This window comes from Scophthalmus maximus, chromosome 1 (genome assembly GCF_022379125.1).
Source record: "Scophthalmus maximus strain ysfricsl-2021 chromosome 1, ASM2237912v1, whole genome shotgun sequence".
Lineage (NCBI taxonomy): Eukaryota > Metazoa > Chordata > Actinopteri > Pleuronectiformes > Scophthalmidae > Scophthalmus > Scophthalmus maximus.
This window is the reverse complement of record NC_061515.1, coordinates 20,900,072-20,926,901: the sequence shown is the minus strand read 5'-3', so window position 1 is coordinate 20,926,901 and position 26,830 is coordinate 20,900,072. Positions and strand designations below refer to the sequence as shown.

General features: G+C 43.8%; 2 protein-coding genes across 5 annotated transcripts; both read right to left on the bottom strand.

The window, feature by feature from the left end:
* Window positions 1-462: 462 nt before the first annotated feature.
* On the bottom strand, window positions 463-15,137 carry bin1b (bridging integrator 1b). 4 transcript variants are annotated; one of them, XM_047331049.1, is made up of 16 exons: window positions 14,660-15,137; window positions 9,074-9,154; window positions 8,742-8,796; window positions 8,562-8,656; window positions 7,481-7,576; window positions 7,022-7,129; window positions 5,536-5,621; window positions 5,376-5,451; window positions 5,217-5,272; window positions 5,055-5,099; window positions 4,544-4,586; window positions 3,700-3,843; window positions 3,103-3,183; window positions 1,353-1,406; window positions 1,140-1,241; window positions 463-952 (listed from the first exon to the last, which is right to left on the bottom strand). In XM_047331049.1, the coding sequence occupies exons 1-16, from the start codon at window positions 14,738-14,740 to the stop codon at window positions 851-853; spliced, it is 1,305 nt and encodes a 434-aa protein (XP_047187005.1). In that variant the 5' UTR covers window positions 14,741-15,137; the 3' UTR covers window positions 463-850. The 4 variants fall into 4 exon arrangements, with proteins under 4 accessions (XP_047187005.1, XP_035479296.1, XP_035479289.1 ...); XM_035623403.2 differs by lacking the exon at window positions 3,103-3,183 and having other exon boundaries at window positions 14,660-15,133; XM_035623396.2 differs by lacking the exon at window positions 3,103-3,183 and having other exon boundaries at window positions 3,700-3,852; window positions 14,660-15,132.
* Window positions 15,138-15,546: 409 nt separating this feature from the next.
* On the bottom strand, window positions 15,547-25,834 carry LOC118314018 (indian hedgehog B protein-like). The gene is made up of 3 exons (XM_035640094.2): window positions 24,773-25,834; window positions 20,931-21,192; window positions 15,547-17,462 (listed from the first exon to the last, which is right to left on the bottom strand). Exons 1-3 carry the CDS (start codon window positions 25,070-25,072, stop codon window positions 16,765-16,767), a joined length of 1,260 nt encoding a protein of 419 aa, XP_035495987.1. The 5' UTR covers window positions 25,073-25,834; the 3' UTR covers window positions 15,547-16,764.
* Between the last annotated feature and the right edge of the window lie 996 nt (window positions 25,835-26,830).

Below are 26,830 nucleotides of genomic sequence, written 5' to 3'. Positions count from 1 at the left end.
GATTCAAAAAATCTATACCTAAAACATTATGTGCATTAGAAAATTGAAGCCACACATCAAGTCATGTTGTCAAAATGGCCAATAAAATGAATGAAAAGCTACTGTTCCCTTTGAAAACCCTACAAAGCCCCCGCGAACACCCTGTTTCGATCTCTGGTATTCTCCAGGGCACTATTCTATCACACCCGCACTTTTAGACTATCACAACAATTTTTCATCCCAACTGGTGTCACAGTGTTGTGTGTCCTCTTGTGATGATAGGATCAAATGCTTCATGCAAAGAGCTGTGAAAAAGTTCTCAAAACATTTTTCGCCCACAAAAGCTTTCGACAATACACCTGACAAATATTTTGACATTCATACAGTACATCCATGACTTTCTCTTTTTTAAATATTGCCGATACACACAGTTTTGCGTTTCATTGAAGTTCAGCAAAATATAAATAATTTAGGATTAAGAAGAAAGGGACAAAAAAAAAGTTTATTATTCATTTGGTGTGTATAATTTGACATCTCAAACATTTTTTGATAACTGGGGCCAAACCCACCTCTTGTCTCTCTGTCTTGTTTCACTTTAACATTTGTTTAATACGTTTTTCATAAAGGCATTTCAAAGAAATCTGCGATGATTCCACAGGTTAGTACAAACCAACACCGCTTTCAGCCGCACACACAAATCATCTGGTGTCATTCGTCATCGAGCTGTCCGTGTATATCAGTTCAGATTTCTAATCATGCAGTACCAATACATATTGCTGCGGAGATGGACATTTAATTTGACTTTCTCAGATAACACATCTGAGGATTTTTTTTGCGGGGGGGGGGGCTGAATCTTTAGGCGTCTGGAAGCTCAAACCTTCTGAGTAAAATTTTCAGGGAAAACACCTTTGGCGGAAGCCTCCTTCTTCTGCAACCACTGAGATTCCTGCATGCCCATGAGCCAGCCATCGTCCTGCAGAGAGGAGGTTTGCAAACCAAATTTTATTGCAATCTAAAATATCTAAAGGCGAATGAGTGACGGTCAAATACACAAGGCTTGCTTACATTGTAAATCTGGTACCCAGGATACACTTTGGGTATAAATACGAATATGAGTATTTATATCTAATAAATTTATCATTTCTATATGTGTCACTGACCTGTTCATCCGGGTTGTCAAAGGCCAGAACCAGCACAACGTCTCCGATCGTCAGTTCCAGCTCATCACCGTCAGTGGCAGAGTAATCGTGTATCGCCTTAACCTGGAGTGAATAAAGCCAGAGGCCAAAATAAAGGTTTCGATTGAATAATGACCCTGCATTACTGTATGAACGGAATAGTAAAGAATTTCATCATAAGGTGTGGTGTCTCACCTTGTAGAGGAATCCAGCAGGGAGTTCGCCTTCGGAGCCATTGGTCACAGCATTCTGTGCAATAAAAAATAAGCAGAACCAAGGTATATTATCAATGAAGTCAAATAAATTGTCACTGTAGCTGACAAAGGTGTGCAATTAGGAACATCTTAATTTTTTTTTTTTAAAAGAGAGCTCAAAATGGGACAAAAAGGAGAGGGATACGAAAGGAAGATTTTTTTTGTGACGTTCACCAGAATTCATGGCATTCTGGACCTCCAGATTATTTCAAGACCCCGCTGAGGTCCCACCCTCCTCCTTATCCACCAAACTCTACCTGCACATCTTCATCATCGCCCCAGCCACCCTGTCCCAAATTGGTGCCATCATCATCCCAGATGGGCTCGGTGTACGACTGAGCGGCATAGCTTTGGCCGTCGTCCCAGCTTTCCTGAGCCCGAGCCGACCCTGTATCTTCGCAACCGGCCTGAGGGTGGCCCTGGGCAGTGGGCTTGTCAAAATCCCAGCCACCTTGCGCCTCTTCTGGGTTGTGGTCGTCATCATCTGCGACGCTATGTTCTCGCTATGAGGTCAGGGGTAGCGGAGCATTGTGTTGGGTTTATAAGCGAGTGGAGGGATAAGTGGAGGGGTCAAAAGTGCAGAACAAAGTTCACGACGCAGGGTTGGGCAGGGCATCATAAAGGCAGGAGGAAGGAGGATTTGATGGAAAAAAACATGCGGTTTATTTCACATGCCATAGATATGGACTGATATAGAAAGAAGTGTGGTTGTGGTTCTCTGCTTGGAACCCATCCTTACCCATGAGTCCCATGATGGCCCCTTCCGTGAAGCAGTAAGAGACAAGACAACTAGTGAATGTGTGAAAAAGTTTTATCATTATCTTTACCCGCATCTCATGAAGCACACATGGATTCAATGAGTGTGTGTGTGTGTGTGTGTGTGTGTGTGTGTGTGTGTGTGTGTGTGTGTGTAATCTACAGTGCAGTACCAGTAATATATAATATTAACACGACCAACAAAGGTGTTTTTTTAAGGCTAATACCTTTAACTTCATGAAATCTTAATATCCTGGCAGGAGTAAACCATTAAAATTCTAATGCTGACTTACTTTGTCAAATAAGCATCATCATCATCATCATCATCATCATCCTCCGACTTCATTACCTGTTGTCAGTTTCTGTTCTTTTCTTTCTTAATCATTTAGATTTATTTAAATTTTAATGTTAAGCTCAAACGCACCAAACCCTTACAAGAACAAAAGTGCCTAGAATACACTACTGCCTGGCTGCCCCTGCTCTGCCACGGTCCTATATATATAATAAAATATATACACACACTTGCCATCATCAATAAATATGTAGCAAGTATCAAGCAAAACAAACTTGCAGAGTGAGGCTGAAGGGCACGCACGTTCAAAGCCATGCAGTGGATTAACAGAGCTTGAGGTTTGTTTTCTCTCACACACACACACACACACACACACAAATGTCCTAAACCCCAGATGACATGGACTATGTTTACATGCAGTCTGACATTCGATTTTTGCACAACGAGAAAGATGCTGAAACGTCTTTAGTTGCAGCCGCAGCCCTGCAGTCGTCACCGTTTACACCGTTGTCTTTTATTCGGAGCATAAATAAAATTGGGTTCCTAATAAAATGGTCCCTTAAACTGGATGCATACACAGTCTTTGACCCCCTCAGCTCTGACGGACCTCCGTGGAATTTTGCCCTCGACAATGCACATCCACCTTGGGAGCTGGAAATGTGACAGGCTGTAATACCTCCACATCCCAGTCCAGCAGGCAGGCCCCTGACCATGGCTCACACTGCTTCACACACAAATGAGGTGAGGACGGTTAACTCGGGTTTAAACAATCTCCGAGTTTATAGAGTCGTAAACACTGGGCGGGGCTGGTTTCTTTAAATTCTTCACCCTCATATTCCAACTTATCAGAAAGTTTACAAATATCAGTTATTTTTAAAGTCACATGTCCACGTGCTGCAACATTTTAAAGTAACAGCGTATATAATTGATGCCGTGTTATAAATTTCCAATACATAAATTACAAAGCACGTATGTTGTTTATGACACAATAAAAACATTCTTCCGACTCTGTTCACAGAGCATTAGGAGCTTGGATTGCCCGGATTGAGTTACTGTAGATCCCCTGACCTTTATGTTGTAGTTCAAACCAACTGACAGTATATTTTCAACAGATGACTATTCTAATTCATTTAGTCCACCGGAAAATGTTATATGTCCCTCTGCAGTTGATTGCATACAAGCACAAGGAACTTTCCTTATTAAAGACCAATATCTGGTGGAGGTGGTCAGTCAGTCTGACCTGCTCTGTTGCTTTCGTCCCGGCGGAGTCTGCGTTTGTGTCGGGGACTGGGGCCTCGTCTTCAAACAGGCCGGCGTGCGACCGGACCTGGTCCGGAGACGGCGACGGTCTCGGGGGAGGCCGACTGGGAGGAGGGCCGGGCCTCTGCGCCACCAGGAGGGTTAAATCAAAAAAACCACAAACACACACGTGCACACATGCCGGGGCGGCGGGGCAGACAGAGACACATTAGTACACACGGCATGATGGATGGTGACGTTTTTATTATTATGGGACTTTAAAAGGTTTAAGAATTTACTGAGGAAACCTTGGTGCCTCAAGGAGGAGGCAGGTACTATAAATCTATAGAAACTTTAGAGAAGCTTTTTATTCACAAATACAGCATATCCTTTCTTATGCTTAAAAGAAAATGTTGTGTTTTTAAGAAGCTCGCTGAATATTAGAGCTGCTTGTCCTTTGAATAATGTTTATGTCCCTAATAAGCTCCTGCAAAACTTCCACACGCCCTCTTTTTTAGTAAAAGTATATAGGCATAGGAAGAATAAGAGGGGACTTTCTTTGCCCTCTGATTATTATAAACTTTAATATACAATATAACACAAAAACCAACATGTATTTCTGTTGCCGGACGAGAGCAATTATTAAAAATTATGCAACGTCTTAGCACCGCAGCATATTTCAACCTCTAACAAAAGTATAAGAAGAAATATGAAAACTGCCATTACATTTTTTCAAGCATCTAATATAGATATATTGTAAGTTCCCCTATTCCACGAGAGTGTACACAGTGTATAATCTTTAGCATGTCAGCATGTTATTTGGTGTTTCTTTTTTTCTCTTTTACCTTTGGTGGTGAGCTGGGCGATTCGCTGTGGTTGGCCTCGTCACTAAGAGGTTGGCGAGAAAAAATTTGCCAGAGGAAGAGAAGGGAGGGAAAAAAAGAGGGTGAAAAGAAAATATGTATCACAGATATGCAGATGTTTCACATACAGTTCTCAGTTTCACACAGAGGGCGCCAAAAATAAACAACATTGGAAAAGCATCTGCTGTATCTCAACAGGTAAGCATTTGACACCATACTGTACACAGGATGTTATTGTCAGGTATGAAAGTCTCGAACAAACAGGGAGCAAACCGGACAAGTCGCTTGAGCACAAAAGTTAACGAAGCAAGCAAAGTTGCAGGATTTAAATCCCAGACCAGCTTCCGAAAACTGGACACACAGAAAAATGCCATGACAAAACCAGCAAACAAACCATATAACCATCAAAAAAGAAAAGAAAAGAAGTGTTGCACAAAAAGCTGCATGCTCAGCCGACGTGGCTGAATGAGGATCGGAGAGAAGCAGGTTTTACCTCTTCGCACCCTCGACTGTCTTTTCTGCTGCAGTTTCGTCTTTTCTGCAGTAGAGGGCAATGTGATGGAACATTACTCTTGTGTGTTTACATGATGCATATTTAAAATGTTTAAAAGTGTTTAAACCGCGGAAGGGGACACATCTGACACGGTTCACTTACTTGAGCTGCCGCTGCTCCTCCAGTTTGGTCATGATGTCGTTCAGGTTTTGGCTGAGCTGAGGAGACACCCGGAGCAGACGAATATCACTGACCGACCGTGTGATGGATCCGTCGGCTCCGTCCGTTTGATGGATCACACGTGTGTGCAGTTTCACTCACCTTGCTCATTTCTCTGTGGAACTTCTCCTGCTGACCTGCCAGGCTCTGGAATGTGTTAACATAGACGCCAACACGACTGCACACACACGCACACAATTTTAAATATCATTCAATGAAAGGTTTTGCAGGAGTTCACTATGAAATAATAATAGTGTCTCACTTGTCCCACAGTGCAGGAAGCTCGTCTTGTAATTCCACGTTCAGCTCTTCGAAAATCTTTTGGGCTCGACCCAGCTCTTCTTCTGCCTGCACGCGCATGTACGCACACACACACACGTACACGCATGCACGCACACGCACACACACACACACACACACACACACACACACACACACACACACGATTAATTTAAATATCTACCATAAATCCAAGCTGCTTGAGAAAGACAGTTTACCATGAGCACACATGTGCCTGCATGGGTGCTCATGGTATGGACAAACACACACACAAACACACACACAGGGTTTAATAACTACACTATACGACACATGAAAGCTTGGAGGCATTCAAATGACATTGACGCAAAGCAAATATAAGGGTGCTTCCGTCAAAAGGACGTGGGTAGCTCCTAGCCATGAAATGTAGAACGTAAACAATACTTTGGATTGGGGATCAAATTACGGCGAGGCCCTGTACACGTGATCAGCACTGGAATCAAGTTGCGTCAGCGAGGAGAGAGTGACACCACTGGGAAGGAGTTCTGAGATCAGATATGAGCTTTTAAGACTTTTATCCCAGAGCCATGGCCATGGAGCCAAATGACAATTAGAATAAACAAGATGTGATGAACGGAAATTAAATGCGCATGTGTCGGTCAAACCTACCAAACTCGACCATACCTTATTGTAATTGGAGGAGACGATGGGTTGCTTCTTTGAAATGTAGCCTGTGACTTTTTTCCTTAAATAAAGACATTTGTCACGATTCTTCCCCCCGTGAACTCTGTGAACAGCTTTGATTTGATTATCTCTGTTAATTCGTGAGATAATGACGCCCTCTTGTGTGCTAGGATTCAAAAAACGGCCTTTGCTCGTTACCGCCGCCGACGCTGATCATGTGCAGAGAGCCTGCGGAGGAGGGGGAGGGGGGAGGAGGGGCGGTTAGTGATGAACCAGAGTTTCACCTGGTTGTAGGAGAGGTTAGTCTGAGCCAACTGGTGGGCTGATATCAAACCCTGAGCCCAGCTGGGAGTCGCCATCTCCAACAGGGCTGCTGGCTAACCACACACACCATGCAAGAGGGAGGGAGAGGGAGAATGAGAGAGAGAGAACGTTGGAAAGAAAAGGCAGACATGGCAGAACAGTGGAGAGAGAGAGAGAGAGAGAGAGAGAGAGAGAGAGAGAGAGGGTGGGGGAGAGCGAAAAAGGACAGAGAGCAAACGAGAAAAATTCAAGACAAACGCGGAAAAATGTTAATCAAGTTTAGCACGTGAGAGAAAACTGCCAGTTTTTATATGATACGGAAACGTGTTAATCAGCAGCGGTTTAAGGTGGTATGATATGTTGGTGCCACGATAATAACCAATACCACCTTAAGTTCCCCAAAAAATCCCCAAAAACTACAGTATAAACACCACACACATTGACAGTTCATTCGTTTACACAAATGTGGACACACACACACATACACACACGTACGGGGTTACCTTGGCGATCTTGGCCTCGTCCTTCTTCTTCCCTTTCTGTAAGGAGGCGAAGTGATGCCTGGCGCTGTCAAAGTCCACCATCTTCCTGTCGCGCTTTGCTATACGAGCCTGCAGGAGAGCTCAGGTTAGAGCATCTCATCATCATCATCATCGAGCAACACACACGCACACACACACACACACACACTAATGTTGATTCAACTGAAAATAGTGCCCAATAGTCTCCTGTGTGAGTGCTACAGACAGTGTGCTGGAGATCAGACACACGTTTTTGACGATGAAAAAACTGCAGCCTCATACTGTAATTAAGTCTCTCATGTTAACAGCATTACAAACTTGAATCTGTTCGTCAACTTCATACTCTGATAGTTCATTTTCAAATGTCATTTTCTTGAATTTAGAGATTAAGATGATGTCAAAATTGATATTTTAGGATTTTCAAAACAGAAATATACACACCTTGATATCAGGAAACTGAGTCAGGTACATGTCCATGCTGGTCACGGATTTATCCGTGATGTTCTGGTGGTAGTCTAACCACAGAGTGTCTGTGTCCTGAAACACACAACCCGGCAACACAATTCATAATACCATTCTTTATACGAATAAAAAAGAATGGTCTGAAGAAGTACAGTCATGTTTGCAGTGAGAACAACCAGATGCACGTCAGCTGCATGTTCTATAACACCGTTTCCTCCGAACTGAACATGTCTACTTCCTCTGCTGCAGAGCTGCACCAGTGTATCCCACATGAATGGAAACAATCACCACAAGAACGACTCTTGCAGTGACCAAACACAGCAGAGAAAATTAATGAATCCAATCACTGTTTTACATTAATCCGCATCTTCAATATGTCACGATCATTGTCACTCTACTCCGATGCCACCCTCAGGACAAGAAGCATCACAGAGCCGCTTTTGTTTTAATTGCTATCATTCTTCAATAATGTTCGTCACTGGGACACACTGGGAGCTTTCTGCATTTTACCTCCAAGTTATTGTCCATCTCCTTCTCGATCATCTCCTTCAGGATGGAAGGAGGGACACATGCGGTTAAGAGAAAGAAAGGAAAAAAAGGGAAGGAAGGAGAAGACACTCGAGAATGAGCAATCCCTCTTCATACAAAGCAGAGGCAGAAACAGAGTGATTATTCAATAATAAACAGGCATTTATAACAGCACAATATAACAAGCGAGCATCACTATCAGTTTTCGAAATGTAGGACTTTCCTCAAACTGAAATAGGAAGTTAGTCTTGAAACTGCTGGATAAGTGAAACAACGTGTCAATTTTTTAAAAAGCGCCCTTGTTTGAATATGAAAAACATACGTGCAGTTATGCAGTTCCTTTGATTTCCTGCACGTCTTGTCCTATATTTTTTTCATGTGGCATTACAATTTATAAATTGTTAATTTAAATCAAAGAAAAGCTAAAGAATGAAGAGCTGAGGGGGCAGCACATGCAGTCAAGGTTAAGGGGAAAGGCGTAAAAAAGCCAATCGTAAAATTCTTCTTCCGCCGATCTGTCTCCCAGTCTCACCTCTGCCAACGAGTCCATCTCCTCTTTGCCAAACCAGTCGGGCTCGTACATTTCGGCCAGACAGTCCTGCAGGTGCCGCGATGCATCGTGCAGAGCTGAAACACAAACACACAACTCTTAATTGACATTTACGAGCATGACAATTAAAAAAAAAAACCTCACAAACATACAGGTACTTACTTTTCACTGCTGTCACGTAGGCTTTCAAGTCTTTTTGCAGTTTGCTGCCTTCTGTCTGAAAAGAGCAAACACACAGCGAGCAGAGAGAATGAGTTCGAGAGTGAGAAGGAAGGAATAAATTAACCAGGATTGATAAAGAAACGCATAATGACAAAGAAGAAGACGGAGAATGCTACTGCAGAATGCATATTCAAGACTGGAGAAACATAAGATAAATTCCACTCATGCATTTCAATAAAACATATTTGAAAATTGTAGTTTTTGAGTTGGGGATTTGATAAGAAACTGCTTTTCATGACTAAAATAAAGGATTTAAAAAAATGGCCCCTGACCATTTGCTTGTTGAAGTTTGCCACCATCTCCTCGAAGGCAGCATCTCGGGTCTCGTCCGCTTTGCCGAGCTTCTGCAAGACCTGCAAACGGTAGACAGGAAGAGAAAAAAAAGTCCAACCGGATTTTGTATTGTATTTGTATTTTATTCGTGGCACTTTGTTCACATCTATAACTGGAGGCATGTATCGGACTATTTTCAGGCTGCCCTTTAAAGCCATGTGTCTCCCCTGTGTCTGCAGTTCACACCAGCTGTGTGTGCGCATGTGTGTGTCATGATATGGAGGTCAATAGGTCAAAGCCTCTGTGACCTGCTGACACATGTGAAGCAGCATACTTTGACCAAACTCTTTTAAAGTCACTTCCACACGTTAATGATGAAATATGTGCCCGGCTGCAGAGGGCATGTTGTCAAAAGAAGAAGAAAAAAAACGCATGCTGTACAACTTTCATCATAATTGAAAGCACAACGTTCACCAAGATTGGAGACAAGAGATGTTCAGTCAGTAGCTGTGAAAACCTTCCCTGCTTCATTTATCAGAAGGGACACAGAGGGATAAAACCTGTCCCTATATTTCACTGGAGAAAAAGAACAACAACATCAACAAAGTAAACAGGATATATGTCGGATATGGGTTGAAAATCTTATTTTGTAAGTGATGGTTAAATGTTCCCTCTAAACTGAAAACACCCTTTTTTGTGTAAGCGCAGTTAGATTTCCATTTTTTTCCAATCAGCTTTCAATGGCATGACATTTTCATGTGTTGCCAAACAGAAGCATCATCTCTTCCCAACCAGCAGAACCATCTAGTATCAGTGTTGTGTCTCATGACAGACATTTCTACGACCAACCCAGATGAATGAACTGACTAAAAATAAAAAATAAAATTCGGTCAAAGTGTGATTCAACAGTGTGGTTGAAGTGCAACCAGATTTTTGTTTGCACAGGCTCCGTTCTGCTTTCGCCTGATTCGAGAAAACGAAACAGACATGACACGGTGGAGAAGAAGAAGAGGGAAAAGACAAACGAAGGGGAAAGAGGAAGGAAGAGGGTGAAAGAAAGAGGAAGAGGGAGACCCGGCAGGACTATTTAACATACTGTTGAGCTGCAGCAGTTATTTTTTTTTTACCATCAGGTGTTTCCACTTACACTCACCAGAGCTGTGCTCAAGTTACAGCTGCGTTACAGAGCGATGACAGGAAATACAGGCGGTCTCTGAACTTCACATACTGTAACGGCTAATATAAAGGTGAAGGGTGTCACGCAGGAGGAGGTCAGCTGAGTTGGTGCTGTGCACCTCACCGTCCGGAGGGAGAGAAATCTATGCTCAGGTCGGACGATTTAAAACCACCTGAGTGATTAGTCCACGGATCAGATTGATTGGGCTTGATGAGGATGCATTTAATGGCTACCCGATCAATCATTTTCAAGAATGAAGAATGAAATTGCACAAAACTCAAATCTAATAATCGCCAACGTGTTTTTTTTTTGTCTGCGTCTCCGTTCGCCGAAGTGGTTTTGTGGTTCCGCCATCAGACAAGGTCACCGGTGACTAATCTGATGACTGACACATGGACGAGCCTCCAGCAGCACCATCACCACCTGCCACCCCTAATCCCTTGACGGATACACAAATCACCATCAGTCCGACGGAGGGGACTTCCCCACACACACACACACACACACACACACACACACACACACACACACACACACACACACACACACACACACACACACGCACACACACACACACACACACACACGCACACACACGCACACACACACACACACACCTGCTCAATGAGCATCCACATACTCGCTGCCAGCGTTCATCTTTCAGCCTGTTTATAGCTCTCACTGGAAACACATCAACTCACCCCGAATTAGTCCTTCATCTCCTCCTCGGGCCTCAAACTCTTATTGGAATGAAACAAACAAATTGTATTCTATAAGTTTAGCGCGTGTGATTTTTGCGTAAAATATTAATCTGAAAAGCAGCTTATGACTACAGTGCAAAACAAACAACATTTTCCGGGGCATACGGAGGCATAGGATGGAGATAAAGTACTTAAATGCACTTGTTACATTCCACCACAACACACACAGGATGTGTCGGTGCAAAAGAAAGTCAATGCAACACAAAGTCAAAGATAATTATGGTTTAAATGTCATGCTTCTCTCACAGTGGCAACATTATTGTGTACATAAAAGTGAAAAAAGTATTAAAAAGTAGTCTTGCATTAAAAATTGACTGTATTGCATCCAAAGGAGGAATTTCAGTGCCTCCTGACACAAATTCTTCCTCTCTGCTCTGTTTTTCTGGTGCAGCATTTATGCTTCATTTACCTCCTGGAGATGCAATAAAAAAGTGTCCATACAAATGAAGGTCATTGTAGTTATCCTTTTTCATTGGGTTCAAGTAGAAAACAACCTCTGATGATGATCTAATCCGTTCTGTCTATTTCGGGACGACACAGCTGACGTATATATCCTCTGCAGCCCTCTGTGTCCGTCAGCTCTGTTTCGAGGTGCATTCAGGAGATCGCCCTTAAGTCTGGAAAGATCACGTGTACAATGTATTTATGTGTGGAAGGAAATTTTTTTATTTATAATGTAAATCCATGCACAATAGAACATACTAGAGTGCAGCACTGTAATTAAATTTGTGTGTGAGTGTGTGTGTGTGTGTATGTGTGTGTGTTCACAGAAGGTCGTGGCCGTCAGGGTTCAATTTCATCCCCCCCCAAAAATATAGCAGCACACACACACAAGCACTTTGTGGCATATTAAGAGTGATGACAAGGCCTGAGGGGCTAAAGATAGATGGATACACCCCCTCCACACATACATATCTGAGCCCTGCCCCACAGTGAGGCATGCTGGGAGTCCTGGGAGGGAAGGACAGGTGTTCAGGCCAACAGGGCAACTTCGAGGTTTGATAACTTCGGATTCGAGTTGTAAAAATATCCGGGTGTTGATTCTCATAACTTTCAGAAAGATATTTTGAAAGTGTTCATGTATCACAAAGTGCGGTATATGCTTGAATCATTTATCGTTACTGTTATTTGATTCTTTTGTATTTTTGCTGTATGAGTTTTAAAGCTCCTTCGACTTTTATCTGTCGTGAAAAGAATATATTGGGATAATAGGGGCTAAAGTATGACCTGCCTTTAATCAGCTCCCCGTGACCTTACTGGGACAATGAGGGCTGACGTGGATGTTGAGTTTCATCACTGTGAGCGTCTCTATCAACTTCCTGCCGTGTTCTCTTCGAGGAACCTTTCTGGAGGCGTATTGAACAAGACGGACACAGGAGTCAGGGACTTGGACGAGGCGAAGGTTGGAGGGCAGCGTGCCAGCAGACAGACAGCTGAAGCTGGCACTCCCCTCCTCCACCTCCGCCGGCCTTCAGAGGGAAAGCGATACCCTGACCTGCCTCTAAACTAGCAGCAGCACTCCAACTGAAGGCTTCAGTAGCGTATTGAAAGCTTCTTGCTTTGGTCACTTTGTGTTAAATTCATACTTCTCCACATAGATATCCATGACAGACAGGAAACCTTCTACTCCCTGTGTTGGATTTCAAAGTTTTGAGACACCGACCATCTATGGCCAAGACAAGAAATACTACGTTTATGAATCCCAAATCCAACCAGACTTTACAAAGAGTCGCAAAATTCACTTTTTAGTTATCTGAGTAATGAATTGCACTTTCTCTGAATTGTATCGCCCTAGACAGATATGCAAATTTCAGCAGCGAATACTAAACTTGTGTGATTGCAGTGCTATTTTTAAACTTAATTTCACTGCATTGCATCAGACTTAATCAAAGGTATGTGTGAGATCATACAATGTAGACTATTAATGTAATTTTAACCTCCCGAAATATGGGGACAGTAATGACGTCTTGGGTTTTAATCTGAGTCACGGGCTCTGGGAGATTCGAACAAGTCGCACTTTATAACATAGACACATTTTTTTCCTGTTTGGGTACAATTTTCCATCTCTCATTCACATCCTGGCAAAATCTGTTTGAATAAAACTCCTACTATTCCTGGAGCGAGCAATGAACAATCCCCGAAACTCCCTCTGTAAGGAAAACACATACAAAAACACACAAATTTCACACTTCAAACCTGACAGAAGCTTCACTGCAGGAATCTATAATTAAAACTTTTGGGAAATCTTTTGAAAAAAAACATTCTTTCTCAAAATGAAATGTTCTTATGGATGTTCAACAGCCTGTCAGCCTCTGTCAACAACATCAACAACAACAACAAGGATCAAATCGATGCAGCTGAACCAGAGATACTGTCTTTTTTGATTCCACACATTCCTCTGACTCGTCAACACATGAGGCCAACTCGCCTCAATCCACTCAACTGCTCAGATTCAGTAGCGGCTAATGGAACCCAGCCTGCAGCAGAGATGAAGAAGTGGGCTCCCGAAAACCCGGAGTTTCCCCTAAAGGTTTGTTTTTAATGACAGCAAACTAAAACACTGAAGGTCAGAAGAAGCATCCTGCATAAAAGCCAGTGTGCTGCAGCCCCATCCACCACCTCAAGTGTTGTCTGCAGTTTAAACTGCAAAACGCAGGCTGACTCTGCAAGAGCAGGAACAAACGGAGCGGAACACAATGCTTGGCTTAAGATGTGCAGTCTCTGACCGACAGGCAGCACTCCTGGTGTTGCACCGAGGTGATTAGAAGGTAAAACCTTGGAGGGCTTAACCGACAAGAGTGATTAGGACAATAATAACTCCAGAGCTGTACACAGACCATTGGTCGGGTTTCACTCTGTCACTTTTAGGCCTTATAGTTTAGTTAATCTATGGCTTTTGTGCTATTTTGTAAAGTAAAAAATTAAGGATTTTTTCAGCTTTGAAGTGATGAGTAGATCAGCATGGGGTAATTTACCCTTTAAGTCACATGCCAAATTGAAAACCTTGACAAATGAAGGATTTTTGCAGTTTTTATAGGGTTTTGAGGGGGTTGAATTTGACCTTAATATTTTCAATAAGTTAGCTCACTTGTTAAATGGCACATGTTGGATATCTGGGGTCTAGGGGATCTGGGGATCTTTAAAACTCATTAAGCAGTTCAGACAACCCAATTAAAAAGATTTTATGAAGATACAATCTCACTGAAAATCCACTACGATTGAAAAAATTAAGGCTCTTGCATGAGTTCAGTAGTTTTCATACCAATTATAGTTTTTACTTATACCACTTAACTCCATAATACTGAATATTCTTAGGTTAATTTATGGATCTGGCACTTATTCAAACACTAATACAACGTGTTATTATACACTGACAGTGTATAGTGTGTGCCCTAAATTCAGGTGTAAACTCAGATTGTGGTGGTTGACACATGGGTTGACCCCTCATTGGAGGTTCTGGTAAAAGTTCATTCACATTTTGAGGGGATGTATCATTTAAACATTTTAGAAAACCCTCCATGGGTAAAAACGACGAAATGAGGTTTCGCATTTGAAGGTAAAATCTAGGAGGATCCAGTTTCACAGTCATGCCATGTGAGCCTCTGACCGACACCCGTCGTCTGAATGAAAAGTTCACCTGCTCTCACCTTCTCCTGCGCTCGGGTGAGGCGCTTCTGGACGTTGCTGGCCAGTTTCCCGGCGGTGACCCCTTTCCCCATCTCGGCCATGTCTCGCGGCGTACAGGACGGCTCCCCCAGGGGCGACAGCGTCAGGAACCAGCGAGGAGGAAAGAGGAAGAGAGACGGAGAGGGAGAAACGTCGCCGATGAGAGCCTCCCCTGGACAGCGACGGCGCGTAAACCCCCCGCTGTGCGACTTGGCTCACTCCGCGTAAACCTAATCCCGGTGACAGCTTCTTAAAGGTGCAATGCGTAATTCAATCCGGGGTTGTGTGTGACACCAAAATTAAAAAAAAGGATAAAAAACAATAAAAAATAAAAAGGAGAACAACAATGACAAAAGGGGGGGAAGAGAGCGGAGGGGCCAGAGTCGGATATCGTCCTGTTCTCGGCTCTTACAGTTAATTGATGGAGACTTGAGCTCAGATGTGGAGAAACAGGCTATCAGGTTTCCCCCGCAGTCATCCTCTTAAAGGCGCAGCAGGTTGTTGGTATTATTAGCAGGACAACTGTTGCGCGCATGCAACTGGTGTGTTGCGGTCTTTACGCAGGGGCTTTATTTATGCGCACAGAGCGGTTTCCAGTCAGATGTGAGGGGTCTAAATCAGGAGCCCCCCCCCTGCACACACCGACCCACCCACCGTGGAGGCACACCACATTCATCAGCTGCAGTATATAGAATGAAAGACATAAGGCAGAGGACTCGTGCATTTTGAACGGGAACCGGTAGAGATCAGTATGAAGATGCCCTCACATGTCAACAGGTCACACAGGCCTCACTCACCTTAATCACAAGTTACAGTAAAAACATATTCCCTCCTCAGTCACACAGAAAAACGAAGCGACACAGCTCATTTCCGTATAATTTAATTTAAAAAATAAATCTTTTTTTTATTCATATCTCTTGTGCGCCCCACCAAAACATCACTGGATTTTTTAATAAAAATAACACTTAAATAAACTCATCGTTTCCTCTAAAATCTCTCTGTATTAAAGCAGTAATGTTAATGTACAACACAGCATCCCCGTGGACACTATAAAACTAAATCCCTCAATTTAACACTAATTTACCCATTTATATGAAAACACTCAAGATATCTTAATGGGTTTCAATAATTAATCAGTTGTACATACAAAATGTTCTTAGCAGATTACCTGCATGGTTTTATGGCCTTTACATTGGCCAATGACTCCCCCCCTTAATTTACAAACGGATCTTAAATATTTGATAAATTCCAAGTGGCATTATGGTTGGGATTTTGGTTCATCTTCAGGTGCTAATTATCTGTATTATTATATCTGTATTGGGATTTTACAGTTATAATGAATGGGTTATCTGCACAGTATACATTTTTTGTTTTTTGAGAACCCCTTAACATTGACCAGTTAACACTAGACCTCACCATTACTTAAAAGTGCTTTAGTTTTTCACTCAATGGCCTCCATGCTGTTTTGTATGGTTTTTATTATGTAAAAAACCCTAAATCCACAAGATAAAACAAGCCATTAATTTATCCTAAATTCCTTATCCCTGTGAATACCTGAGAATATCTTCTCAGGAACGTAAACCAAAATCCCAACCCAATAAAAATGTGATAGTCGATAACTGATGTGTAAATCACTGAGCAAATCATGCACCCATTAAAATCTAATCAATATGTAGATGAACGGTTTGTGTGTCTGTCACCCTGTAACACACAATTTATACTTTAATTAAGGTGCTTGGTGTGTTTTCCGGGGCGAATTAAAGGGTTAATGACAGGATTACTGTTTTAACGTTTTTCAAGGATACAGAGTCGTTGAAACACCGGAGTGTGTGCACTCCGATTGCTCTGATGTTCACTGTCTGCATCATTTTTGGAGGAATTCGTCTGTGTCAGTTCACACATCCCTTTCCCCCTGTTAGAAAACTCCCATCAGGCCATGGCAGGAACCCAAACATCTCTCATCCTGTAGGTAGTTCGCTGTGGTTCCTGTTCAGCTCTGCAGGTTTGTATTTGGGGTCCATGCCCATCACAAGGCAAAGGGGTCCCCGGGTTCCTGTCTATATACGTTTTGTACCTTTTTCCCCCCTTACCTGTCGTCCCGGGCCGCGCCCAGTGGGTGGAGGCGACCAGAGTCTAGCAGCAACCTCCCCAGCCAGTGTAAAAGCTGAGAGTACCAGTGGATCCCATCACTGTGGCGCCCGGTGGTGCCAGTCCAGCTGTGCAGCAACCTGAGCGGGGTGAAGGCCCAATGGGCCAGGTTGTGTTGGTCCACCACGGCGTAGCAGGACGCCGCCACGCCGTCCACCACCACCGTCCCCTGTTGGGTCAACGGTGCAAACGCCCCCGTCCTCTCCCTCAGGCTCACCCGGGTGATCCGAGAAAGATGCCCCGCTCTGTTGTCCCTCCCAGGTTTACCCTCCAACACCAGCACGCACTGTCCCGGTCTGGCGTCGCTGGCGTACACAGTCCTGCGGGCGCCCCGGGCTGGCACTGCCCCCTCTGAGCAGTTCCCCTCAAATACAAACATCAGGTGGGCAGCGGTGAGCTGGAGCTGTGCCCTGGATTCTGTCTGCAGAGTGTAGAAGAGCTTCCGTGTCACGGGGTCGTGGTCCAGGAATGTCAGGACTTCGCTGTAGACCAGCTCACCGCCACCGTCGCTGCCCGATAAGGCCAGGACCCGTTCGCCGGGCTGCAGGTCACTGATGGACTTCTGACCGCCGCTCTCCAACGTGACCGTAGCCTCACCAGGGAAACAACCTCCAGATTTGGCCGCCACTGAGTGGTCTGAAAGACAGACAGAGAGACAGACAAGAAGGGTAAAGTAAGTGTACAAAAAAATAGCTATTGATCATACACATAAAACAGTAATGGTAAATCTGAATTATGGGACACTCGGTCACAAACTATGACCTTTTTTGTCACAACTACAGAACTCAAAACTTACTTTTACGATCATGTCCAATTCATGAGACAGTTGTAGTCATAAGTCCTGATTTCGATTACAGTTCCTTTTTGGTCAAAAGCTAAATTTTGTCTTTGGTCCTAAAATTCGGACTTGTTAAATGATATTCTTCTTTATTAAACATTATCATTTCACACTGTCAGCCGGGCAGGATTGTGTCGGTGACATCCAGGCCCTGGAAAGTGACACCTGGGGACCATCTCAAGTCTATCTGGATATAAATATTTGGCAGGAAAAGAAGGCAAGTCAAGACCAGGCGATAAGATAAAGTCCGGTGAAGGAGGAAGGAGCGGAGCAGGAAACTCAGCCAGCAGGTTAATCTCTGACAGACCCAAACCCTGGTCACATGTTTAAAACACGTCTCACCCAGGTTTCAGTCACTTCTTATTTTTTTAATTAATTTTTTTTACACATCTATAAAATCCCCTGATTTATCTAATAATAATTCTTAATTCTTTACTGTTATGTTTATTATTTCATGTGATGTGATTTTATTTATATCGTATTTTATTGTATATTTATGGATTTTTTGTCTTTTTTTACTTTTTAAATTATACCGAATAAGTCAAAATCAAGATACATCAAATTGCGTTTTAGTCTGAATCTTAACAGTCAAAAATACTGAGTAAGTGTCTTTGGCATGTTTGGATTTCATGATGACTTAATGTCATGATTATGATGAAAAAAAAGAAATCATAGTTTCATAATTCTTTCTGCTTTTTGTATTTCAAAAGCTGAAAATTAAAAAAAAACTGAAATAGAGTAATATGATTTGATAATAATAATAAAAGGATGTCAATCTCAAACCTGTATCCTGTTATTGAACCTGAAATCTCTTTCGTAAGGATGAAATTTCCTTCTTTTCATAAATTCCAACTTCATTTGGAATAAGGTATTGCAGAAAAGTGAAAAACCTCTGAGAGTGTAGAACATGAAATATCTCATTAACTGTCAATCTGTTAATTCAATCAGATCACAATGAACATGAACTCATTCTGCCTCGAATCATGAACTTTATGTTTCTTCGTACCCACGCTGTTCTTCATTATCAAAGAAGAAAACGAAAGAAAAAAGAGACTTTTCTCTCATGGTAACAGTGAAAAATTCCAAATATTACCTTCCTAATTCTGTTCCTGGTTCGACTACACTAATATTTCTCATCTTGCTGTTGTGGAGAAGCAGAGGTCTGAGGTGAAGAGTTGTAATTGTCAATCCCTATGTTTCTTCCTTCTCTCATGTTTGCCCTCTCAGTCTCACTGTTGTTCAGTCCACTCCTTCATCCTGGTGCTCTGCTGCCCCCTAGTGGTTGTTTCCTCTTGCTGACTAGTCCAGCAGCCCCACTGTAGGTGCCTTTAAGAAGGCTGTGGAGGATTTGCTGTTGGAGAGCTCATCAGCTACATCTTTTCCTCTGATGGATGATTTTTCTTCCCAAGAAATGATTTCTTTTCCTTGTCTTGTTATTGAGGATTTTTTAAGAAAAAAAGGAAAAAAAAACACAAAAAAACAGAGAAATCAAAAATGTGAAGGAAAAAAAAAAACAACTTGATTGGTTGCCCATCGGATCAAGTCAAAGACTGGGCCCTCGCAACTCGATCTGGGAGGGAAGGAGAGAGGTGGAGAAGAAGCGGGAAAGGGAAAAAGGGAGATAAAGTAGGAAAAAACGAGAAAGACAAGAGGAGGGGAAAAAAAGAAAAGGAAAAATCTCATTACCACTCAGAATAAATTGTGTCAGTGGGGTGTTTGAAGTGGGTGTTTAAATTCTGATTCATTTTGACAAGTGCGTACGACTTTCAGCACATCTGTACGTCCACTTCTGGATCACACACTCGTGTTACTTTTCAGGCTAACTGCACATATTTTTCCCAGCACACACACTGTGTGTTATGTTGTTATGAGCGGTTGATAGGCTGAATATCTTGACTCCTGATGGGAGCGTGTGATGATCTGACCTAACTTTTTCCAATGTGCTAAATTTGATCCCATAAGAGAAAAGCAACTCTCGCTATTAGTCGTTGAAACAACATGCAATGTTGTCGTCTGTAGGCGACAGACGACAGGATCCAAGAGGAGACTGTTGAGGATTGACATTACGTGTCAAGGCCCACGTGACCGACAGGACTGGGCGAGCTAAAGCAACAGGCTTCTCCACTACGTTGTTTTCCTAGACCTGTGACCCACCACGCTAATAAGTCAACTCCTCTGCCTCCGACCTACAGTGCTGCGCAAAGGTCTTTAAGGCTGTTAAGATATTTAGACTCTTATCGATCAGGTGTCTGATCGGCACCGGATTTACTCTGCGGCAGGACAACTAGTACAACGAGGGGCCCAGCAACAGATTATCTGGCCCCCGATAGAAGCCTGGTCTTAACACCATGGAGTCAGTCCGATACATAAGACACTCTCAAAGATGCTTGGAACAAACACCCTGTCATGTACCTCAACAACAAAAAAACTAATCACAACTTTACTTTTAGTAAAGATGAGGAATCGCCTCATCAAATCTGTCTGTCTGACAGCTACACTTGGTGGAAAAACTACAAGGTGACGACAACAAAGCAGTAGCTGCAAAATCTACATTTAGGTAATTAAACCTAAATAAAACTAAATATTAACTTGGATTCAAGTCGATGTAGAAGATTTAAAAAAGGATCCGTGCTCCATTTGTCAAATTCGAAAAAAATCAGAACCCTCAGGTTAAGTGTTAAGCCCTAATGCTTATATTCTGTGTTTGTTCAACCATTTGTGGCAATGAATTTTTTTTTAGAACTTTAACTGTCCTGATTTATGAATGGTGCTCTTCTGAGCCCACTGGATACAGTGCGTGGCGGTGTGGAGCACAGATGAACAGCACGCTTTTATTGAGGGAAAAGGCAAGAAAGCCACAACATCAGCTCAAAGAGGCTAAACTGTTGACGCAGGACGGGGCCCGATATAAGGAAACGTGGGGTGAGTGGACGATGAGAGAGAAGACGAAGAAGAAAAAGGAGAAGAAAAGGAGGGAGATTATAAAAAGCTACAGCAAGCACAAATTTATGAAAGATGCAAACAAGAGGAGAGTTAGTGATCTGGGATGGAAACCAAAACTGTTAGAAAGCAAAGAAAAAGCCAGCAAAAGCAGTTTCTGTGTAAAATGAAGATACATATTTTTGTGTTCCTCCTGTGAGCGTGGCCATGTGGTTGCTCAGATGACATGTTGGACTGACACTGACAGTTAATCCTGCATGATCTCTGGATAAAAACAAAACAGAAGCTAACGCCTGTGATCAGAAACGTTCTCCGTGCTCTCTCACCTGATTTGACGCTGCAGTGGATGTGGGCCTTGGACTCGTAGTAGACCCAGTCGAACCCGGCCTCCACCGCCAGCCGCGCCAGCATGGCATACTTGTTCCTGTCCCGGTCCGATGTGGTGATGTCCACCGCCCGGCCCTCGTAGTGCAGCGACTCCTCCGAGTGGTGGCCGTCCTCGTCCCAGCCCTCGGTGACTCGAAGCCGGACCCCGGGCCAGAGGTTCATCACTGAGATGGCCAGGGAGTTCAGCTTGTCTTTGCAGCGCTGCAGTGGAGGAGACACGGCCGGCTTTATATGTTTTATCATGAATGTCTGCATGACTATTATTCTATATTTTCAAATCTATTTGCACAGATAGAGACACTGCCATCCGATCAAAATGCATATATATGATGATAAGAAATGATTTTCACATGATTGAGGTCTGCCGCAGACTTGACCTTTGAACTTTACCCTGCCGTTTGTCGGATATTTATAATGTTAGAGAAGAAGTCAAAGCTCCACCCTCCGCTGCTGCTGCTGCTGCACTCAGAGCCTGACTTTTAAAACTGATTCAGAAAAGTCTGCACTCTTCACAAAGACCCATTCTGCCTGCGTCCATACACTTCACCAAACCCCCGTCGCCACGGTCTCCCCTCTCCCCCTTGTCTGTGGCTTTCGGCTTACCCACAATGCACCCCTGCTGTCACACCTTGGCGCCGATGTTTGCTCACAGTGGCAAGCGCAGGGAGCCGAGGGGCTATGTAAGGGATGGTGGAGGGTGTGTGTGTGTGTGTGGGGGGGGGCTATGAGGTTATAGGGTGGTGGTTGGGGTGACAGCTACGTGAACAAGAGGTCCTCAGCGTCCCTCTAAACCTGGAGTCTGGTTAGGGTGAGCAAACAGGAGGTGAGAGGGTCCATTGAGGGACTTGTTTCAACTCCCTGCGACTCCCGCTGACGCAAAAAATAAATCCTCCTGTTCCAGGGCCGTTTGTCTGATCCACTCCCAGGCTGCATTGTCAGGGCAGGTGAGTGGTGGGGGGGTCAATCTTAATAAATAGTTTTAAATAAAAATGATATGATTGGAGCAATATGTCTGGATGATAAGTAAAAACAAACTTAACGTCTGTGAGGAAGAGGTTTTAAATATTAACCGAGTAAAAGGAACTTAACGTATTCGGAAGAAGTTGGCCAAGTAAGATCTGAATTTGTTTTTGAAGTTTTAACTGCAGGTCAAATCTTTTTTTTTTTTAGATCGATTCTAACTTGATTTTTTTTTCAGGAATTATGCATTTTGGCTCTCTGCTCTTGTATTTTTTATGCAATTCAACATTTGTAAAACATTCCAAACACTTTAATGAGCCTGATGGGAAACTTAAAAACGTCAAAGTGGCACACAAGTCTGCTCACATCCTCAGAGAGGACACTTTTCAAAATCTAAATCATATAAAGGCTAGAGCTGATCAGATTTGGATTAAATCTGGAGGGATGGAAGCTTTTATTCCAAATGACACAAATTAGAATGAAAGAAATAAAAATTAAGAATTACAGCTTGCCCATTCAAGTCTTATTAAAACAAGTTTGCATGACTGCAGCAATTCGGAGCCTCTGAATGCGAGTCTCAGAGATGCAACGTCTCCTGAGTCTCCCCCCAATTAAGGCTGAAAAAACGGGGGATTAAACCCCATAAATGTCCCCCCTTTTTCCACGTTGGCTGTGATAAGAATAGCTCAGTGCTCCGTGGCCACAGATGCCTTTTCACGGTGTTCAGTGTGGATTTTTTTTAACGTCTTATGTTTTCCCTCTGCGGTCAGAGCAGCGAGTTGGACTTCATAAATCAGACGATAGATTTAGTTGCCTCTCCTTTCAAGGTATATGGATCGACGGGGCCTTTTCTGTAGGAGCGGTTTTCGGCACGAAACCGCTGGCTGCACAAACATTGGACGCGCAAAGGCTGACAACATGCGCCTATATGCACACCTTTGCGCTGCAAAAAGCCCCCCCCCCCCTTCTGGATGGATCGTTTGGTTTCGTGTGGCGTCTTAAAATGCTTGCTTTTTCTCAAAGTGCAGGGACAAAATCAGCTAACCAAAGCAATGACACTGCTTTGAATGCTTTTCATAATTCAAATGCAGTGGATTGCGCGAATTGGGGTGATCTGCTATTTTTTTTTGGAGTAAGATTTATGTGCATCATCATCTCTGCAAGAAATCCCGAAAGGCAATGAATGTGTGTTGGACGTAAGTAGAGGAATCTCTGCCATTTGATTTCCTTTGCACGAGCTTTTAAAGGGAAAGAATGGTGACACTTTTTGCAGTGCGTCTTCGCCCCCCAGAACAGTCGCGTCAGTATGTGCAGCAGCAGCAGCAGCGCCCAGGAAAACTCGAATAAAAAGTAAAGTCTGTATAATTAAGGCTTCGACACAAGTGAAGTGCACGGGGCTATTTTTGAAACATGTGCCCTGCGAAAACAAACACACACACAAAAAAAGTAACACGGAATAGCAAAAAAGACAAACAGGAGGCTGTCTCCTGCGGCCTGGAGCCCATAAATTGTGTGCAGGTCAGCGGCGCTGACGTGCGGCGGCTTCTAGGCGCACGCTGCAAAAAATGTCCCTGTATTTTTTTTGGGGGGGGGGGGGGGGGCGTTTTAACAAGGCTCAATTGAACTGATGTTAATGTAGCACTATTTGTCTGGGAAATGCAATAACTTCTTACTGAATGATAATGGAGTCAGTGGACTTTAAAAGGGAAACGTCCCTAGTTTGTGTCTATCCTGGGGAAACTCAAGGCTATTTGCTGATTCGCCACTAGAATCTAAAAAGCTTTATATTTCACATTTCACTCTTTGCACCAACTCACCGCGGCGGATATTTCTTGCAGTGCACGCGCGGAGAGGTGACAGCTCAAGACCCGGGGCGCGCGCCTTCACTCCCCACGTGGGTCTGTGGACATAAACGCCGCCGCTCGGGGAGGAAGCCCGCGGTCGAAAGAGCCAGATATAAATACTTTATTCCTGGGGAAATTGGGAGTCAAATAAATTCCACCCGGGGCCACATCAATGGCGGTGTAGTACAAAAAATTGACAGTCCAAAAAGGCGACTGTTAACCCTGGCCCAGTCGGACTTAAACGAAAACGGTAAACATCAGTACACGCTTGACCGGGGTCTAACCAAATACTACTTTTGGCTTCTTTCTCTTTTTTTCACCAACAACATGCTGCAAAACAGGGGACACAGTGTTTTAATTAGGAGCCACCGCTTTTCCATATATATTTACGTTTAAGACGCGGGGTTGCCCTCGTTTTTACGCACGAGCTTCCCACAGGGACATCTGGAGCTTCATGTGGCAAAGAGCAGCAGCAGAGCTCTGGATTCAAAGGGCTCCACAATTCACAAACTGTGTCAATAATTTTTTTGGTTTTTTTAGAATTGACTGGAGAATGAGTTGTGAAAACAGAGAGGTTTTGTAATCAGTGTTTCAAAAGAGCACTGCAAGAAGAAATCTATCCTAAAACTATGCTCTTTGAAGAAAACGTGTTCTATAGAAAAATAAGCATGTTGAAATGGAGCTGCCCCTATAAACTAAATCAGGTGACATCCAGGAACAATGGCATGTCTTTAAGTGGACTTTTTTTCAAAGATCCCTTTAGAAAAGCGTGTGATAAACTTGATTTTGTTTGTCAAGAATGAATCTTTCTCGCAGTGACGAGCCTTGGGTCAACAAGAAATGCGGGAAAAAAGATAACAGCGTCCACGCGTTTAAAGACTGGGCAAAGTGCACCAGGAATAACCTGCATGTTCTGGAGCTGACAGACCCATCAGGCTTAAAAAAAGAAAAGGCACTATGGCAGCTGGCAGGGTTACCTGTGTCATCATGCGGTCTGCACCTGTGTTCTCCTCGTCCTTGAAGATGATGTCGGGGTTGTAGTTCGGGGTGAGCTCCTTGAAGCGCTCAGAGCTCCGAGTTATTTTCCCTTCGTATCTCCCGCTGGCCCCCAAAGTCTTCTCGGCCACGTTGGGGCTGAACTGCTTGTAGGCGAGCGGCACGAGCTTCCCCTGTGGCCGCCTCTTGCCATAGCCTCGACCCGGCCCGCAGCCCTCGCTGACCGGCGAGAGGAGAAAGGCGCACACGGCGAGGCACGTCACCAGCGTCGGGAGTAGCATTCCGCCACGGGGCCGGTGTGTCACCCCCCGGCGGGTGGCCCAAATGTCACCACTGTATTTTCTTTTCGTCGCGTCCCCTTGCGTGGGTTCACCTCGACTGTATTATAGCAGAGGTAACGTCGCCGGACTCATCCCCGAGTCCCATAGAGTCGCCATTCCCGGCGCGTAAAAGTGGCCAGTGCGCCGCGAGAGACCCGAACCGCTCCTGTGCGCTGCCGACACTCCCCGGTCCCGAGTGCACGCAGAGGCAGGGGCATATATAGGCGAGGTGAGTTTATCTTGGCTGGCAGGTTCAAAGCGGTCACTCTGTGTCTGAGCTGTGAGAAACGGGCTACAGACAGACAGGGAGGCGCGCGGTGCGTAGGCAGGCTGCGCCTGTTGGGCACGGCGGTCAAAGGGTGTCCCCGCAGCGGTTTCTGCCTCTCGGGTTTGTTCTCAATGCGTCCCTGTGGCGCAGGGCTGTTGGCAGAAATGGAAATGGAAGAGATCCTACTACAGTGCAGATGAGGTGCCGCGGGAGAAGGAGGAGGCCGCGCCCTGCTGGACCTGCCCTCTGCGCCGTCCTCTCCTCCCATCGGGGTGGCACAGGTCCCGCGGCCGCCTTCATCTGTTTATTGTCAGCCGGGGGTTCAGCCCGAGAGGACAGACAAACACGGAGCCACGAGACTGTCCTGGCCGCTGCGCGCTCACTCTGTCCTTTGGACTCACAGGTGCGAACTCTCAGACCTGCACTCACACCCCTGCTGTTAAGGTTTTAGTCTCGGTCCAGAGTGACATAACAGTCTGTGCTTAGAGGTGAGGAAGTAACAGACCTCTGACCGTAACCCCACATCCCCTTATCTGCTCTCTCATTCTACAGAAGCCTCAGTGACAATAAACCACCTGTAAAAAAATTAATAACAAGGACATTCAGGAAAAATCTGTCTGTCAGTATAAGCCCCCTTCCACAACGAAAAGATATACACCACGAGGAAACACAAATGTCTCTGCATTTTCTCTTTCATGTTTACCGACATTATTGTTAACAGAGTTATTAATCGGGACAACAAAATTAGTCCCTAATCTGCGTTGAACATCTTGGGTCCAGCAGACATGAGTGTACCGAGTTGTACCAAGAGGCTCCGTCACTGGTTCGGATTCAGGGCAAGCAGAACGCAGCCGCTGAACCCTCTGGTGTCATCCCCTCCATCACCAGACGCCAAACTGGGGTCTTTAGAGGGGTTTTTCAGGGGCCCAAAGTAAAGTGATAGTTTCTTTTCTTCCTTTTACAAGATTTCAGGACAAAAGTGTAAATAAAAAAAAGACAAGCATAAAATGATAGGTTTAAAATGCATACAAATTAAGGTAATATTTTATGTCACAGGTGCATTTACTTCCTGGAAGTTTGCTGGTATTTCTGAGGAAATTTCCTGAGTAGGGTTATATAATGTGGTGTGTGTGATTATAACTTGGACAACAAAACATCTAAACATTTGATTTGATTTGTAATTTTCTACTTGTCAGATAGAAAAAAGAATAAGAACGTATAAGCATCCAAGGGGGAAAAACTATAGATATTATATTAAATATTTTAAATTAGAGGGTTTTTAACAGTTTTGTGTACTAAGTAAAGTAAATATCATCCATTACCAAAGATAATCCTCTACAACCCTAATATTTTCAAGACATAATGATACTGGTGTCAGATGAATGGAAATGTCCCTCAATATTAACAGTTAAATACCAGATTTTCTTTTTTGGGATAAACTTTCTAATAAA